Source organism: Macrobrachium rosenbergii, chromosome 47, assembly GCF_040412425.1.
Source record: "Macrobrachium rosenbergii isolate ZJJX-2024 chromosome 47, ASM4041242v1, whole genome shotgun sequence".
Lineage (NCBI taxonomy): Eukaryota > Metazoa > Arthropoda > Malacostraca > Decapoda > Palaemonidae > Macrobrachium > Macrobrachium rosenbergii.
The window spans coordinates 35717110-35738123 of record NC_089787.1 but is presented as its reverse complement, the minus strand read 5'-3'; the positions used below and the strand labels follow the sequence as shown (position 1 = coordinate 35738123).

Below are 21014 nucleotides of genomic sequence, written 5' to 3'. Positions count from 1 at the left end.
CAATCCACACAATTGGTGGATCTACAAAGTTTGAATCGTAGTATTTTATAGTTTGTTCCCAGTCTTTTACTCATTAACCCAAAGTCTTGTGTATTAAAGTCATCGCTAACTATCAGTGTAGAAAAATATAACATTCATAATATATGCAAATTTATTATGTTATTGGTTAATATTAGTCCGTAGGCTATATAGCGCTAGTGTATTTTGTCGTTCAGTCTCTCTCTCTCTCTCTCTCTCTCTCTCTCTCTCTCTCTCGTGTGTTAATTCCTGTGTCGTACCTTTTAATGTAGTCTCGTTCAAATTCACGAAGTTGTTCTGTTTTCCATTTGGTTGATGGAAATTTAATGATAAAAAAAAAAAAAGAGTTGATGCTTTTCCGTAAGTGTCATGAAAAGCCTCTGTAAGTTCGGTAACGCTGAAATTGGTGATGGCGATATTTTTCAAGACTCAATATTTGGCGTTTCGCATGACAGATAAAAACCTCTGTATATACACCAGTGCAGCGCATCTCTTCTCAGAAAGAAGTTCTCGAGTAAGGTAGGCAGCTCTTTGACGTCTGATGCGTTTCTGCTTCGAATTATATTTATCGGTGTTTCGGATCTGTCAGTGTTTACTTAGTTGCCAAACAGTCTCAAAGCTAAGCAGAGCGATTTGAAAGAATATTAGTCAAATTCCAGGCTAGGTATTAGACCCATTGAGTATTTGTTTATCGAACTTTTCATTCGGATGGTTCGACAATTCGAAAAAGGAATAAACAGTTTTTTTTTTTTTTTTTTTTTTTTTTTTTTTTTTTTTTGATCAGTCAAGTGTTGACTGAAGACCCTGTCTATAAGTTTTCTTCTAAGTTTCCTTCATTGACTGGAAAAGATTGGTAGTATTTTCATATGATTTCCAATATTCTTTTTGGTGGTGTTTCCTTTATTTGTACTGTAACGCCAGATAAACTAACAATTCAGCTAGTAAGTCAGTTAGTTTGAGACTTTCATGATGGCAAGTTACTATCAATTACAACTTACATATCAAAAAGTCAGGAAAGAAGAATCTGCCATACAAATGAGGACTTCATTCAGTGAAAATGTTGATTTTATTCCAGTCTTTTATCTGGCGAAAGAATTATATAACAAGGTAAAGTAAAGTACTTTGACCTAAATAGTGGTAATAGTGAAAATACATTAAAGCACGTGATTGAGTTGAGTTGCATATAGAATTTAGGCCGAAGGTCAAGCACTGGGGCCTATGGGGTCATTCAGTGCTGAAATGAAAATTGACAGTTAAAGGTTTGAAAGGTGTAACAGGAGGAAAACCTCGCAGTAGCACTATGAACCGTTAGGAGAGGGTGGAAAGTAAGATGAAAAAGAGAATATGAAAGGAGGTATAGTAAAAGGAACGAAAGGAGTTGCAGCTAGGGGCTGGCCCGAAGGATTAGATTTATTTTGCGTGGCTAAGAACCAACTGGTTACCTAGGAACGGGACCTACAGCTCATTGTGGAATCCGAACCACATTACGACGAGAAATGAATTTCTATCAATAGAAATAAATTCCTCTAAGTCTTCACTGGCCGGTCGGAGAGTCGAACGCTGGGCCAACAGCGTGCTAGCCGACAGCTCTACCCACCCCTCCAATGAAGAACTACTACCCCCTCACAGGGTTAAAGCACATGATGAAGGGAGGAACTTGATATCACCCAGCGAGGAAATGACGGTAAATAGGCAGTAATTGTTATGGCATATTCCTTCAAAAAGGAACACTGACGATTGAGCGATGACAATTGCCAGGTGGAATGCGAGGCCACTGTGGGGTAGGCGGGTGGGGGTGGAGGGAATTTAGAGATCGTGGGAGGGAAGAGGAAAAATGCGACTTGACCCGAAAAGAAGAAGAAGAAAAACTGGAAAAGAGGAAAGTAATCGACGGCGTAATCGACCTCGTATAATCTTGCTAAAAGCATTGCGGGAGAGTGACCTTTCATCTTTTGTAACTCCCGAGGAAAAAGTAACTCGGAGTTTGTGTTAAAAGGAAACTGATAAAAAGTAAAAAAAAAAAAAAAAAAAAATAGAAAAGATAGACGCCAAAGAACAAGGTTCTTATTTTATTTTCATGTGTATGTGTCTGTTTGTGGAAGCAGATCAATGAACAATACTCGTAACACGTATTTATGCGTTGTACTAGATTATCTGATATCTGATATTCATTTTAATGTTTTAAGATATCATTACTCATGAGACAGGTGTAATACTTTGTGATATATAGAGTTTGTTTGTTATATAGAGTTTGGTTTACACACACATATACACACCAAAATATATGTGTATATACATATACACAGTATATATATATATATATATATATATATATATATATATATATATATATATATATATATATATATATATATATATATATATATATATATGTACAGAGAGAGAGAGAGAGAGAGAGAGAGAGAGAGAGAGAGAGAGAGAGAGAGCGAGATTGATTCTGCATTACTGGTGAATTATTCGGTTACTTTCGCATTAGGTATCATTCCACGCATGCATGTTGGCAGTATGTCCCGCAAACGCGATATTGACGCACCCAGATTCGCTTCAGAACGGTTTTTCCATGTCATTAATCTTTGTCAAGGCCACAAAACACCCTCATAAGCGAGACCGACTTGGAATTTTTGAGCGGTAAGATTCCCATTCCAGGCATCACGAAACGCCAATAAGCTTGACGCGAAAAACCAAAATGAAAACCTGTGGTAAAAACCGTCGGCCCATAAACCACGCGAATGATGTTGCTTTGTCTTTTCTTATTGGTGTTGATTCTTAAGTAGTGAGTTGGATAATGGCGACGATCCTCTTACGCGCCGCTATAAGCAAATAAAGGAGGTCGTTTCGCCCGTGAGAGAAGAGTCCTTATTGCAATCCGTGAAGGTTACGTCCTTTGGCGGTCTGCTCGTCAGTTCGAGCGAGGGCAGCGTCCAGATTCGTTCTTGGGGTTCATTTTGTGAAAAGTTTGCTCCCGTACAGAGACGAAGAATTTTGACATCTACTGTAGACTAACTGCTGAAGGTTGGAATGAGAGGTTGCTTATGTCACGTATTTCGAACTGAATACTTAACACTAGTTTATGATATAAATGACTGGAGTTTCTCTCTGGGTTTATTCCTTCATATTTTTCGAGCAAGTTAAATCAGGTTAATCTTTGAAGTGCTTTCAATAGTAAGTATACCTTTTTAATATGTACACAAATGTATACACATATATATATATACATATATATATATATATATATATATATATATATATATATATATATATATATATATATATATATATATATATATATATATATATATTCTTTCTTTATCACCCTGCTCTTATATATATATCTCAATATATTCGCTCTATATATATAATATATTTTCCCTCGCTCTTAATTGTTTATTCATTGTGTGCTGTGTGTGCTTTATACAATGCAATGTTAAGATCCGTAATTGTTTATGTTCAAGCTCTTGGCATACATGAGCATAACACAGTTCTCTTGCCATACACGCACGCACACACGTGTATGTATTCATGTATGTATGTATTCGTGTGCAGAGTGATAAGGGTGCGTGGTATAGGCGATTGTATGATGAATATTATCTCGAGTAAGTCTTTATCTAATTGGAAAGGAGCTGGTCTTGTGTAGAAGTAAGTTTCAGACCAGGGTGTGTTACGTCTACATATTTTGTTGAATAATTGCAAAGATAAAAGGAAAAGCAGAGATAAGTTGGAGTTGGTGGGAGTATGTGAAAGACCTGGTCCATTACTGATGTTTCCAAATGTTTAATTCTTGGTAGGTGGTACTGAAGATAAGATGCGGTGGCTGGGAAATAAGTTAGATGTTTGAAAGCTAATGATAGCGAAGTTAAGTATACCTTAGTTTAACCAGACCACTGAGCTGATTAATAGCTCTCCTAGGGCTGGCCTGAAGAATTAGATTTATTTCACGTGGTTAAGAACCGATTGGTTACCTAGCAACGGGACCTACAGCTTATTGTGGAATCCGAACAACATTATAACGAGAAATGAATTTCTATCACCAGAAATAAATTCCTCTAATTCTTCATTGGCCGGTCGGAGAATCGAACGCGGGGCCAGCGGAGTGCTAACAGAGAACGGTACCCACCCGTCCAATGAAGAACTTAACGATAGCGAGTAAGAGGAGCTCAACAGAAGATAGAGAATAGGAGTAGTGATGGGAAGTAAAATCTCAGATGTCGAAAGGACTTTTGAATCAGTTCTACTGTAGATGGGAATGAAGTGAGATTGATGAATATGAATAGAAGAAAAATAATGGAAAATACGTAAGAATAAACATTGCAGGATAGTGTTTGCCTTTTTTTTGCTTGTGCAAAGCATTTTATGGCTGGTTTGTGATAGGAATCCATTCCTTGTGTAAATAGATTGCCACTTTATAAAAGAATAATTCCGAGAGAAAACTCGCCTTTTTATGTGCAAAACACTATAACCCCTTTTCTTTTCATTTATACACCAGAAAGTACGACACACTCACACCCACAGTCTAGTGACCATTCACACAAGATGTGACAGTCATTTCTGTGTGGGGATTTTTTTAACCCGCCCCCAAGAATGCAGAAGAATAAAAGCTTTTCCATCATGGATTAAGTGAGGAGCAATCTCAAATTTCTCTCTCCGCCTCCCATGTTCACCCTCTAATGACATTATCCCCTTACCTGGTTCCAAGTCGAGGGATTTTTTTGGAGTGTGGGACCTAGGGGCCGGAAGGTCGGGGGGGGGGTGGGGCGGGGGGAGGGAGAGATGTTGGTCGAGCTTTCCAAATCTGGAAGGTTTTGGTCCATCAGGTGAGAACAAAGTTGTACAGCAAAGTAAGTGTGCTGGAGTCTGCGGCGAATGCATCTACACATTTTTTCAAGAGTCATTTGGAATTTAATTCAGCATTTTAGTCGTTGTGGCGTCTTTGTTTTGTATATGTTTTGATATTCTGCCATTTTATTTATTGTCTAACGTTATTTATAAAGTTTTGTCAAGTCACTATTTTCTTTGTTCTTATGGAATCACTATTTTCAGTTTTTACACCCTTTCCAATTGTTTTATTCAGTATATATGTTATATGTGTGTGTGTAAACATATACAGTATATGTATATATATATATATATATATATATATATATATATATATATATATATATATATATATATATATATATATATATATATATGTGTGTGTGTGTGTGTGTGTGTGTGTGTGTGTGTGTGTGTGTGTGTGCATTAAGCTACAAACGTCCTTTAATACCTAATTCGCTCTACCTCGGAAATAATATATTTCCATATATGTTACCTGAAGGGGAATTTTTTAGTTAATAATAAGTTCGTAGTCTCATGGGCGCGTCACTGTAGTCCTGAGTTCATGTCTTCCGTGGTTCAAGCCCACAAGGCGACGAACTTATTATCAACTAAAAACATTTCCCTTCGGGTAAACACATATGAAAATATATTATTTCCGAGGTAGAGCGAATTAGATATTAGCCAAAAGGACGTTTGTAGCTTAACGCTTGTATATGAATCACGGCGATGTGTATATAAATTTCCTTCATATATATATATATATATATATATATATATATATATATATATATATATATATATATATATATGTGTGTGTGTATGTGTGTGTGTGTATATATGTATAATATATATATATATATATATATATATATATATATATATATATATATATATATATATATATATATATATATATATATATATATATATATATATATATATATATATATATATATATATATATATATATTCTTCAACATAAATTTCTCTGGCCCCATACCAATAATGTGAAGATGGTATAAAACTTTCTCTTCATTATTTGGTAAAAAAAAAAAAATGCGAATTAGAAATTAAATAGCCAAAATGTCAAAATTCCTGTACACACTTCGCCGTTTACTCTTTCTGCGTGGCTGTTTGAGAGGTTCGAGTATCTAGACCTGACTCTAGAAGGGCTACCAACCTTCCCGAAGATTAGTTTTAGGTACCTTCATTCCACATACTTTTAAGGTGGCTAGTGGTGAGGTGGTCTGACCCCTGGCTGGACGAGGACAAATCTAAAGGCAGAGTTAATTACTTATGGACCATTGAAATTACCGACGCACATAATACGTACGGAAATGAATGTATGGATACTCATTGCATTTCATTACACAGATTCTAGGTCAATTCAGAATTTTCAGTTACATGCAAAATTCTATCTTGCGTTCTTCCTTAGTTGCTTAGACTTAAACTCTTTGTTTCTTTATATCTCTTTTGTGTTGTTTGAAGGATTCGGTCGTATTCACATCACGTGACAAGAAGAATTGTTGCAAATTCAAAATGGACTGAGAGAAAAACTGTTTTCACGGAATGCATATATATATATATATATATATATATATATATATATATATATATATATATATATATATATATATATATATATATATATATATATATATATATATAATATATATATAAGCGTCTTGCTCTCTGACCTGCTCTACCTGCTCGTTGACCCAGATAAAGCTTAACCGATGTCGATTACTGGACAAAAAGCTTCCAACGAATTTGGTTTTCTTGTGGGATGACGGATCATGGGAGATAATAACAGCAGATGGATTTCCGTAGTTTTGTGATCAAGTCAGTTTTAGACTAAAACAAATAAAGAAAAAACTATTCGACTTTCCTTTTATTTCAATTTATGTATGTATTTTTTTTTTACTTATCTATATTTAATGGTGACTTGACGGGTTAATCTTTTCCTTATGTGTACACTATTTATCGTCTTATTTGATCACGTTTCAGTGTTTTTTCATCTCCTATAAGTGAGTCTTTCCCTTACTCTATGTAAATTCGACTGGGAAGTTATATAGATGATTATTCAGTTGTCTTTAGAGTATTTGTTATCCTAAAACCATCGACTAAAGCTTCCAGTTTGTGCTAACAAAGGAAGTAGAGGTTGGGTTTTTTGGCATAATAATATTTAATATCTAACATAGTTGTGTAAATCTATAGAATTATCAACTGAAAATATCTGTTCCTTGGAGCAAAGTCTTACACTTTTTCATTCACGATTTTTTTTTTTTTTTTTTTGGCTACTTTCAGTAGGTCTGACTTATGATGTAAAATTCATTTCCTTGTTTTAGCAGCTTCTATATTTAAAACTCCATGAGGGAGTAGTGCCGTCAGTGCATCTCATGCGGTGCACTGTAGACATTACTTAAGATTCTTAGCAGTGTCCCTTCGGCCACTAGCTGCGACCCCTTTCATTCCTTTTACTGTACCTCCTTTCATATTCTCCTTCTTCCATCTTACTTTCCACCCTATCCTAACAACTGATTTATGCAACTGCGAGGTTTTCCTCCTTTTACAACTTTCAAATCTTTCTTCTCCCAATTTCCGTTTCAGCGCAGAATGACCTCATAGGTCCCAATGCTTGGCCTTCGGCCTAAATTCTATATTCTATTCTGTTCTCTATATTTAAAAAAATGGAGTAGGCATACTTCTTCCTTTCAGAGCTGAGAATGAAAATCAAATCTGAGTCATTTTTCTTTTTAGTTGGCGTATTTGTTTCGATTTTGTTTTCATTTTTAGACCCCTGTTTTTTTGTTCTTCCAGATGTTTTAAATGCGTTTTCCTTCTCTGAAAGACAGTTGAATTGTAATTCAGTAGTATGATGGGAAGTAATTTTTTTTTTTTTTTTAGTTTTTCCAAATATGATTAATCCGTTTTGCTTCTGTGCTCTTGGCATGTCAGTTGAATTGTAATTCAGTAGTATGATAGGACGCAAACTTTGTCGTAAGCATCAAACTGCTAAATGCTCCCATACCTCATAATTATCATTATACATAAATCTAATTGATCATGTTCCATTATTAACATAAAAGGAAGGTTGAGAAAGAATCAGTCTTGTAACTGAGAAGTGTACCTAGCCAGTTAAGAAGATATTTTTATTAACGTGTATTTTTAGTGTTTATATTATGTTTATCTTTTACTTATGTTATTTGATTTTTATTAATTACATTTTTATTTCATTTACTTAATTTTTATTCTGATTTTCACTTTTTTTCTTATTTTCATTTTCATTAACATTTTTGTTTAAAGGAAAATAGTTTATTTAAAGGAGATGAATCCCATGACTTAGGGCGCATCCATAGATGTCTATCATTCCTCCTCATTAATACCATTCATAAATTACTATCATATTAACCATTGTATTTCATCCATCCCTCCGGCACATATTCAAAGATATATGTTAAATTTCAGACGTTCTCGTGCTTCATCCGATAAAAAGCGGCGAATGAAAAATGGCGTAACATAACTCGAACGCGAGGAACAGCACAGCTAAAACACTTTTAGCACCCTGGTGAAGTGAGATCAGCCGGGATCTGTAAATAGCCCAGAGAGGACATGAAGATAAATATGGCTGCCTGGCAGCGGCTATTCTTTAAAAAGGAGAATTTTTCGTTCGCTGGCTAGTGAGCGATGACGATTGCGAGGTTGCTTATAGCTGGGCAGAAGTCATGGGGTTTTTATTTGATCGAGAGAGAGAGAGAGAGATTAGACATTTTTAGAGAGAGAAAAGCTCCAGTTTGATTAAATATAAAACAAGTGAAAAATGCGCCGAAGTTTCTTCGGCGCAATCGTTTTCTTTACATCGTATAATCAAGGCCACCGAAAATAGATCTATCTTTCGGTGGTCTCGGTATAATGCTATATGAATTTCGGCCCATGAAACTTTAACCATGGCCCGGTGGTGAAAAATGGCGTAACTTTATCGTTGCCAAAAGCACGATCATGGCTAACTTTAACCTTAAATAAAATAAAAACTACTTGAAAAGCTAGAGTGCTGCAATTTGGTATGTTTGATGATTAGAGGGTGGATGATCAACATACCAATTTGCAGCCCTCTAGCCTCGGTAGTTTTTAAGATCTGAGGGCGGACAGAAAAAAGTGCCGACGGACAGACAAAGCCGGCACAATAGTTTTCTTTAACATAAGGTAAAATATATCTTGGAAATATACGAAAGCCAATGGACAGTTTAATCGAGTTCGTAGTCCTGCTAAAAACACCGAGGAAAGGAATAACTTTTCTTCCTGCGTAATTTTCACGGAAAAGCTATTAACTCAGAATTGACAGAGGAAATGTAATTGTGTACAGATTCCAGAAATGTAAATCTTATATTGTTTAAAATTATTATAATTAACTTCATCATTGTTGTGACCCGTAGTCTAGCAAACATGCTTTTATATATATATATATATATATATATATATATATATATATATATATATATATATATATATATATATATATATATATATATATATATATATATATATATATATATATATATATATATATATATATATATATATATATATATATATATATATATATATATATATATATATATATATATATATATATATATATATATATATATATACATATATATATATATATATATATATATATATATATATATATATATATATATATATATATATATATATATATATTGTTTCACGTGTTATGAGCAATTGACCTCTTATACAACCCATAATAACGTTCATTGCTCCATCATTCTGGTTTCCAAGTACCCACATAACCTCATTCTTGCTGGCATTCACTGTCAAAGTATTCTCCTCATAAGCACGTTCAAACTCATTTACTAGATAGATTGTAAATTTTTTATCACAAAGTCTGTAACACTTATCTTCTGCAATTATCAGCCAACCTGCAGTTCATTGAAGACCATTTTTTTTATCCCAAAGTCTAGAAACTTAATGAATCATCCCCAGTGATGGAGATTGTGCATACATACATACATACATACATACATACATACATACATACATACATACATACATACATACATACATACACACCTATATATATATATATATATATATATATATATATATATATATATATATATATATACATATATATATATATATACTGTTATTTCAACACTATACGTTTCTCGCACCTTTATCTATTGTACTTCGTCGTACGAAGTGTGATATTAATTTTAAAGCTTTAGATAATAACATTATTCGTAACATCTGTCTCTTCATTCAAAACTTGATTTTCGAGTTTGCGTTCAAAAAAGTTCCTTAACAATACCAAATCAACTTCAGATGGTTCTCTTGTATTGGGATCCGTACAAGTCCTTCAAAGTCTAATAAATAATGAATAATGCAACATAAGTATATTTATGTTTGCATTCACAAGCAATACATCATGCAATGCCAATAAGCATAAATATAAAACCGAATTGAGACCTCTGTCAAAAACCATTCTAAAAACTACGCTTGCAATATCACACTGTCACTTGTCATTGATAATCTCTCAACCTAAGAGAGGCGAATTATTATTATTATTATTATTATTATTATTATTATTATTATTATTATTATTTCAGTAGATGAAACCTATTCACATGGAACAAGCACAAAGGGGCCACTGCCTTGAAACTCAAGCTTCCAAATATTGTTGGTTTCAGCCTCCCACCACAGACCCCAAACTGCAGCAATAACTGATCATGATACCGAGCCAGTGATTTTTCATCGGCCTGAGGTAGACGCGAACCCGCGACATCTGAGTGACATACCACGACACTAACCGCTATACCAACGGACCAGCGAATGGACCAGAATCCCTTTGAACGCAGCCATAAACAAACTCTATATTCCATTCCACTCCATTCTAACGTCATTACTTCCTTACCTGGTTCCAAGCCCTGGAAATTTTTGACGCAGTGAGATACTGGTGGGACGCAAAAGGGGACGCTGGTCGGGTTCTTGAAATATGAAGGGACTTGAAAACGAGCGACCACTTCGGTCCATCGGGTGAGAGCGAAGTTTTATTGAAGGCTAAAGGTGATGGGATCTGAAGGGAACACCTTTAAAGGGTTGCCTATCGTCACGTTTTAGTGAGTTGATAATTATTGACACCTTTTAGTTTTCTGTAAACGAAAAGTATTTTGCCGGCTTTGTCTGTCCGTCCGCAATTTATTCTGTCATCACTTTTTCTTTCCGTACTTTATTCTGGCCGCACTTTTTCTGTCCGTACTTTATACTGTCCGCACTTTTTCTGTCTGCACTTTATTCTGTCCGCACTTTTTTCTGTCCGCACTTTCTCTGTCCGCCCTCAGATCTTAAAAACTACTCAGGTTAGAGGGCTGCAAATTGACATGTTGATCAACCACCCTCCAATCATCAAACATACCAAATTGCAGCCCTCTAGCCTCAGTAGTTTTTTACTTTATTTAAGGTTAAAGTTATCCACAATTGTGCTTCTGGCAACGATATAGGCTAGGCCACAACCGGACCGTGGTTAAAGTTTCATGGGCTACGGCTCATACAGCGTTATAGCGAGACCACCGAAAGATAGATCTATTTTTCCGGTGGCCTTGATTATATGCAGTAGCGGCTGTACAGAAAACTCGATTGCGCCAAAGAAACTTCGACGCATTATTTACTTGTTTTGTTTTGTTTATAGTCTTACTGCTGTTTTCAGTCTGTTAATGTCTGTTTTACGTTATCAGTGTTTATGGTGTCTATCGCCTTTGCGGTGCTTGTAAAGGCGTTCCTCATCTTAATCTTTCCATTGGTCATTTTTTACTTCTTTAGTAATTTTGTGAAGGACATTTCCTTAAGTTTAGTGTTAAAGGAATATATTTCATTTTTTCATTTTTCGTCTTTAAGTCTTTTTTTTTTTTTAGTTTTTGTATGTCTTTTCCTTTTTCTTGTCTTGTTACGGATTCCTTTTAACGTTTTAAAATAATCTTGCAAGGCAAGAGCACTCTTGCTCTTCACGAAATTTATTTATCTCTGACTTCATAATGGCCAGGTGCAGCATAAAATTCCTATCTCTACTCATTCAGGAATTTAAAAAAATAAACATTAAGGATCCAGTGTAATGGATGCACTGATGCCAGCCTCCTACGATAGAGCAGTTGTAAAGAACCCAGTTGGTTAATTACATTTCATATTAAAATACCTGCCAAGGTCACAGTGGCTAATAATACAGAATTAGAATTCTCTCTCTCTCTCTCTCTCTCTCTCTCTCTCTCTCTCTCTCTCTCTCTCTCTCTCTCTCTCTCTGTATATGTATTTATATGTATTTATGTATATATATATTTATATATATATATATATATATATATATATATATATATATATATATGTATATATATATATATATATATATATATATATATATATATATATATATATATATATATATATATATATACAGTTATATGAATTTTAATATATTTATTTATTTATTTTATTTTATTTTATTTATAAAATTTTTACTGTCAGTATAATAATTGTTATTTTAACTTTAGTTTTAACTGCTCTTTATAATTTATATGACATTACGAAATAAATACTTCTTGTCTTATGGATGATGAATTTATGACTGTTGGCTATATATATATATATATATATATAGAAATAATCAACACACAGTATGAAACAGAAATATTATACATCAGGATCGAACCCAGGTCTTTATATATATATATACAGATATATATATATATATATATATATATATATATATATATATATATATATAGAAATAATCAATACATTTAGTGTTTTTGTGTGTGTCTGTGTATGTATGTATGGTGAAATAACCCTTGCCCTTAAGTAACCTTGGTTCCACTCTGTTTTCTCAAGTATGTGATTCGACCCAGGAGATAAAATAAAAATATTAATTGAACAAACAATTTGATATATTGAAAACACAAATATAAACTAGGAGAAGGTTGTGTAAGGGGAAAGGATGTTGTGGGAGGGAAGCCTAAGAGAGTGTGGGGGGCGGGAGGGGGTCCAGATGGGAAAATGGAGGAAAGGAGGAGAATGTTGTAGGAGGAACAGGAGGAGGAGGAGGAGCTTCGAATTTGATTTGAAAGAGGAAAAAAATTATAAAAAAGGACAAAAAGGAATCGACAGCGTAATCGCCTACCTAATCCTGCTAAAAGCACTGGGGGCGTGACCTTTCATCTTTTGTGAATCCCCTAGATAAAAGGGAACACTAAGCTTAATAGAAAAAAAGAAAGAAAATTAAAAAAATAAATTGTCGCCAAAATTTAGACACGTCTATTTTCCAGGTCACGGTATTGAAGTATAATATATATAGAAATTATATATGAATTTAATATATAGTATATAAATATATATATATATATATATATATATATATATATATATATATATATATATATATATATATATAGTTCAATATCATTCGTTGTGTTCTCCATGGTGAATGACTGTTTCCGCATATGTTCAAATTCAGTAATCCGTAGACACTCCCCAGTCATTACTTACACGGTAGAGAGATTGCCCTAGTAGTCTAGTACCTACTGTAAATGAATGTGGGCGTTCTTTAGAATGCGACTATACTTAAGTATACATGTTTGTTTAAATGCATTCTAGTAACAGAAGGAGAATATATCCAGTAGGTTGTTTTCCTGCTTCAAGAATTGCAAGCATTTTTACTGAGATTTTTTATAGCGACACCAATACAAAGGAATGATGAAACAAGAGGCATTCATAACCAGTGTCTTTCCCACTGGGGGCATTCGCCAGTGTCTTAAAGTTAGCAATAAAAAGAAGAACACCGAAATAAAAAATGCTCAAGCCAAAAACTTAGCCTAAAAAAAAAAACGCTCTAGAAATGTCGCTCTGTCGCATCAAGTCGTTAATCTCTAAAGTTGGCTGTGGGCGAAACGTCGACAATCCTCTTAAAAGACGCCATAAACAAATTAAGGAGGCCGTTTGCCCGAGAGTGGGAAGTCCTTATTAGGATCCGCTGACGATTTGGCCTATAAGAGTCTCCTTCTGTGTCAGTGCGAGAGGCTTCCCTAGGATTCATTTTTGGGGGTCATTTTTACGGGACTATTTCGCCTGATTGCAGACAAAGATATTTCATTGGGGATCATTTAACGATTTTAAGTAATGGTGGAATTCGTAGTTCACTCACCAGCTAATAATACTTGGCTGTATATCAGTAGAAATAGTAAACTTATTTTGTTTTTTAATCACCCGCTATAAAACATTGGGGATATTGAGGCGTACGGCGTTATATAAACGGTCTCCAAATACTTAAACACACAAACACTAACACACACACACACACACATATATATATATATATAACTTTATATATATATACACAATTGTTCTGCTTTATCATTAATTACATTGATACAATTACTAACAGACCTCATTAAAACTGGATGGTATCTAGCGGAGATATTTATTCAAGAATATCTCCGCTAGATACCATCCTGTTTTAATGAGGTCCTGTTAGTAAATATATATATATATATATATATATATATATATATATATATATATATATATATATATATATATATATATATATATATATATATATATATATATATATAATCAGGGGTTGTCTTCAGAGAAAGAACAACACAGTGTTCCCTGACAATTCTTACTTTAGCCGTTTCATACTGAAGGTACTATATTAATGAACTGCCACAAAATTAGTTGTTTCATGTGTAAAACATGAGCAATGAAGTGGGGTTGCCCTCCCATCCTCTTTGTAAATGTAGTCTTAATATGCATAAAAGTTTTACGATGTTGAGCCACTTTTTCTGTGGACAAAAAAAATAAAGATAACATTTTTTTCATTCGTGAAACTCGCAACGTGTACTCATAGTTTAATGATCAAATACTCATGGCTGGACGTCCATTATTGCAATGAATAATGAATGAATGAATAATGAATGATTCAGTTGAAAGAGCGAAAGGGAAAGCTTTTCCCAAATCAATTAGGAAGCGAGCATTCGCGAATTTCTCCGTCTCGCCTCCACCGATCGCCTTTTAATGTCATAATTTCTTGACCTGGTTCCAGGGATGGGAATTTTTGGCAAAGTGAGGTGCTATGATGGAGGGCAACGCAGGTCGGTCGTGTTCTTGAAATATGAAAGGATTTGAATTGGGCGAAGATTCTATTTCGTCAGGTGTGAACAAAGTTTTATTTTAAATTTTTAAATGTTTCCTTTTTATATTATTAAGCTTATTTATCTTCATAGATTAAATTTTTATATATGCCAAGTTTTAATTAAGTCTTTTCTTCATCATTTTGGTCGTCTTTTCTCGTCTTAATTTTGCCAAAAATATTAAATTTCCCGTCTTCAGTCTGTTCACAATTTTTTTCTTGTCTGTGAAGTTTTTCATTATTTTTTCCTTTTTGGTCATTTTATGGAACATTCCTCTTTTCTTATATTTTACCAAAAGGCTTTCATCTTTTCAGTCCTCTTATCAACCGGGTAGATGTTTATTGTTAACAAAAATTCAAAAGTGTCTTCTATCTAATAATGTCGAGTTGTCATAGAATGTTACCATTGTTACTTTTAGATAAGTAGGTGTAAAAATATCGGATCCCGCTGTAGATATTTTGCTACCAACCGGGTATGAAAGGGAACGGTGATAAAGAACCTTTTAGTTTAATTATGTTTTATATGAAATTCCACGCTAAGGTCAACATTACCAATAGTAGACAGTATATATGTGTGTGTGTGTGTGTGTGTGTGTGTGTGTGTGTGTGTGTGTGTGTGTGTGTGTTTCCACCCTTTTCCATCATTTGTACAGAGACACAGCATTAGAATCACATAAAGTTACACCCCAAAAAATAAAGAATAATGGAAATGTCCATACAAAAATAGGAGATAAATCCGTCTTTTAATGAAATGTAAGGTTTCACTTCTCTGCCTACTTGGTCATTGACTCAGACACTATTTAAACGAAGTTAATTACTGTAAAAAAAATTCTTTAAAAAATTCTTTTAAAGTGAAAACTGAAAGACCTATTTTTTTAGTTTGTTTGTTAAATAACATTTAGATTTTATTACATGGTATTTTGATTTTTTCACGAATATCGTCTTCACCATAGTGACAGATTCAACTTTTCGGGGCAGTTTAAAGAAATGCTGAAATATTCCGTATTTCATTCTTCTCCTTTATCTCCATATAAATTGGCTTAGTTTTACTTAGTTATAATATACGTTGTAAAGGACTTGATGGAATAAAATGCATTCATGTTTTTGCTTCATTAAAAATTGACCAAAATTAAATAATGATTGGTGTCAGTTTCCCCTGTATTATTATTATTATTATTATTATTATTATTATTATTATTATTATTATTATTATTATTATTATTATTATTATTATTATTATTATTATTATTATTATTATTATTATTATTATTATTATTATTAAAGAGAATGGCAGCATCAGTGGAATTGATTTTATATGTGACCTTTTCAGTTCGTCTTATTATTTTTTCTCATCAGGGCTGATATTTGCTAATAACTGACTGATGTTCATAGTCTGGGTAAGGAAATGGTATTTAGTAAGGCTAATTTTAATTCCATAGGAAGTTAAAATTTGCGTGTGATCACCCTAGAGTTTATGGGACTCGCTCATTGAATCTGGGAACCATCTTCGTCGTTACGTGTTTCTAAGGTCGTAATGGAATTCCAAAGTTTTCAACCAGATCATCGGTTCATGCTTTGACCCAGAAACTCTACGGTGACCACACGACAATTTTAACTTTACACGGAATTAAAATTAACCTTAGTATAAACCATTCCCTTACCCAGACTATGAACATCAGCCATTTATTAGCAAATATCAGTACTGATGACAAGAAAATAATAAGAAGAATTGAAAAGACCATATATAAAATCAATTCCTCTGATGCTGCCATTCTCTTTAACAAGACTTGCTTGAAAGAGGATCTCCTACCTTCAAATTATTATTATTATTATTATTATTATTATTATTATTGCTTCTTAGTGTTATAGTTTATTAAACTTTCAGCAACAGAAACTTTGAAAATATTCTGTCTCTTGGTTGGCTGTTAAGTCCTTTCCTTTTACCTTTCCTAGTGTTACATTTTTTGAGCAATCTCTCTCTCTCTCTCTCTCTCTCTCTCTCTCTCTCTCTCTCTCTCTCTCTCTCTCTCTCTCTCTCTCTCTCTCTCCACTTCAGGACAGCCTGGAAAACTCTCCCACATACAGAACTGAAAGCAAATCTTCCTTTGATGTTTGATGTTATTGATACAGGAAAGTGATACTTCCTTGGTTTTTTTTTTTTTTATTTCTGTGTACGTTGGGCTCCCAGGATTGATTCAACTCTGAATTTGGCTGTCTTCATTTATAAAACGTTGTGTTAATCGTTTCTTTTTATTGCTAATTGGTGAGTGTGAATTTCTTGTTCAGGCTGAAACGCTCGATGAATTAGCATTTTGTTATTCAATATGTAAATATATACGCAAGCAATGAGGAACTTGGGCTTATCACAAACACAAAACGAAAGTTGATGAAAAGAGTATGTATTGCAATACAGAAGCGTTATTTCTCTTTCAAAAAATATTAACGAAATAACATATTCCTAGCAATATACTCTGTTCATCCCTTTAGCTTTCATTCGAGGAGAATATTCATTTCAGAAATTCAGACGTTCTAATCTTTCATCCGGTAACAAAAAAGTGGATAAAAAACGACATAGCGTAACCTGAATGGAGAGAACAGCGCATCTAATCCACTTAAGGCACCTGGGCGAGGTGAGATCAGCGAGGATCTTAAAATGGCTCAGCGGGAAAGTGAAGATAAATAGAGCGTCCTTGGCAGCGGCTATTCATTCAAAATGGAAAACTTTTGGGCGACTGACAAGTGAGCGATGACGATTGCGAGCTGGAAAACAAGTGGCGGAGGAGGTTGAGAAGGAGAGAGGGAGAGACGGAGGGAAGGAGTGAGAGAGGGAGAGGAGAGGTAGTAAGAGGGACAGGGAAAGGTGGGATGAGGTGGAGGGGGGGAGGTGTGAGTTGATTTGGAAGACGTAAAAACTTTGAAAAAGACGGAAATAAATCGACTTGGTAATCCTGCTAAAAGCTACGGGAGTGACGTTTCATCTTGTCTGGATCCTCAGATGAAAGGGAAGCCGACTCTCACGGCTTGACTTTGGATTTAGCAGGGAAATGAAAAGAATGTAAAAGTCACTATTTACTTACTGAAGTTTGAATTTACTGATGAATGACTGTTATATTAGTATAAAATACAATCCGTTTTACTTTTTATAAAATCATAATTGTATGACATATGCACTAATATACAAAACTCCTCTCCGTTATTGTAATTTGTTGTGTCACGTCTTAGTGTCAGTTTAAGATCTAAGATAGTATTATTACTAATCTCTGTAGTATTGACAGAGAAAAAAAGCATAACCCAAGTGTAATGGTCCTTTTTTTTTTTTTTACATTCCTGAGAGTCACTAAGATAAAAACGTAGTACTTGATAGATTTCACAAAATGACCGCATGGAGAGACACTTCCAGAATTATAAAAGAAAATTTATTACAAAAAAAGCATAAGATTGGGACGTAAACACTACAAAACAATGTAACGTTCGATAATTACTCTTGAAGACTAAAAATGGCAGAAAAAGAATTCATAAAAATAAGAGAAAAAAGAGGTAAAAGAGAGCAACCCTTTAAAAGCTTTCGTTACAGGACCCTCCACACTCAGTTTGCAACTCTCTCTCTCTCTCTCTCTCTCTCTCTCTCTCTCTCTCTCTCTCTCTCTCTCTCTCTCTCACACCAAAAGACTCTCCGTTCAATTCGAATCCTTTCAGATTTCAAGAATCCGACCAGCGTTCCTCTCCCCACTCCACTCCACTCCTTCACTCTGCCCAAAACTCCCAATCTTTGGGACCAGCAAAAGGAATAATGACATTAGAGAGAGCGCAGTGGAGGCCGAAGGGAGGAATGTACGACCTTTCCCCTTTGCTTTTTCTTAATTGTTGCAAAAGCTTTTTCTTTATTTCAGTGTTGCCAAAGCTTGTTTCTTACTTTTATGTCAACAGTTCAAATTGTGAATAGCCAGTTGGCTGTAAATGTCAGGCGGTTTAGAAGTGATATGGAAATATATAATAAAACTCCAGTTTTCCTCATAGAAGGTAAGTTTCACAAAGTGATAATCTTTAGAATCTGAGAACTACTTTTATGCAAGGGATGATAAAGCAAGCTGCATTCCACGTCTCCTTCAATGCCTCAAGACCCTGGGAGAAAACTGCAACGTTCTTTATTTGACCTCTTCAAACTTGAATACGCAAACATGGCTTTCGTCCCCTCAGAGTCCAGTAATGCTTTCCACTTTTAGAAGCGTATAATTTTTTCCTACTAACATTTTAGATAATGTGCTTTCAATATTTTTCTTTCGTTCACCTTTGCTAAATTAACTTTATTTCCACATTGAAAACTGCGTCAATAATTCCTTCAAAGCATTCATATTTTCATTTCCTTGCATAATGTTATCATTTTATCCTGTTCCTTAACTGTGATGGGTCTAAAAATCTTACTCTGCCTAACATTAATTTTCAGATAGTTTCTGCATATTTTTTTACCTCTTATCTCAGCCTAGCTTTTCTGCAGTTCCAGAATCATTTTATTTTATATTCTGCAAATAAATACCATTCCATATTTCAGTCACATCACCAATAATTACCTTAAAAAGCACAAAACCAGTGAGTGACTCTAATTTATACTCACCTTGCCCAGGCTTCATGTTCCCATATCCTGAACCCTTTCCTCTGTCCATAATAATACTACCATACTTTTCTCAAAGTAAATGTGTGTCACATAAGTTTTTCGTGCTTTATTACCAAAATGCTTATTTGAAAAGCATTACTGTCTTTCTTATTGACGTACTGGTATTTCCCAGTATATATATATATATATATATATATATATATATATATATATATATATATATATATATATATATATATATATATATATATATATATATATATATATATATATATATATATATATATATATATATATTACATATATATTATATATATATATATATATATATATATATATATATATATATATATATATATATTATATATATATATATATATATATATATATATATATATATACATATATGTATATATATATATATGTAAATGAATATAAGGAGCCCATAAAAACGCCCAAATGTAGAAAATAAAGGCTATATTTCAGAGACCAACTGTCTCTCTCATCAGAGAGACAGTTGGTCGCTGAATTACAGGCTTTACTTTTTACATTTAGGAGTTTTTATGGGTTCCTTATGTTTGATAGAATTCTGTTTTAACAGAAAACATTTCGCAGCCATATATATATATATATATATATATATATATATATATATATATATATATATATATATATATATATATATATATATATATATATATATAAATCCCATGTCATGTCAGTATATATTTTTACTCTCCCGTCCCCTCTGTAACTTTTAAAGATCATCACGTTTCTATCCTTATGTTGTACAGAAGATAATGAACAAAGAATGAAATATCAAACCGTTTGAATTAAAATATTACAAATTATTCTTTAGAAGTGGGTGAGACACCCACCCCCTTGATGCCAAACCTCACCAGATGCGAAGGAGAATCAGAGCTCTCCGTCTCTCGTCGGTCGCAAACTTTCCGTCGAATCGTCTCCCGAGAAGGAACCACAGCGTCGCTCTCGCAAGTCCTTACGACCGGATTCTCTCCGACGGCAAATCGTTCGTGAATCGTAGCGAGGACGTTTCACTCTTCGTCGATCGGCCTCCTTTATTTGTTTATGGCGGCGTTTGCGAGGACTCACACAGTTTAACTCAACCTACTTTAGGGATTAACTATGTTTATGAGAAGGACGCATTCCAGGAGTGTGTTTTTTTATGACAGGTTTTGCAGTGAAGTTTTCATTCTGTCCGTCATTCTTCCTCGTGTTTATTGGCAGTTCGCGGTGTTCAGAATAAGAACGACACTGCTCGTGAATTTCGCGTTTGTTTCATCTTTCTCTCTTCTTGGCACTGGTTGTAAGTTTCTGCAGCGTTAA

At 33.9% G+C, this 21014-nt stretch overlaps 1 protein-coding gene across 1 annotated transcript in view; it reads right to left on the bottom strand.

Moving 5' to 3' along the window:
* The window catches only part of LOC136830908 (dentin matrix acidic phosphoprotein 1-like), a 101563-nt gene extending 81880 nt beyond the window's left edge, over window positions 1–19683 (bottom strand). The window contains exon 1 of the mRNA XM_067090881.1: window positions 19668–19683. Coding sequence (XP_066946982.1) covers window positions 19668–19683 — 16 coding nt within the window. The remainder of the gene's footprint in view (window positions 1–19667) is intronic.
* Window positions 19684–21014: the final 1331 nt, after the last annotated feature.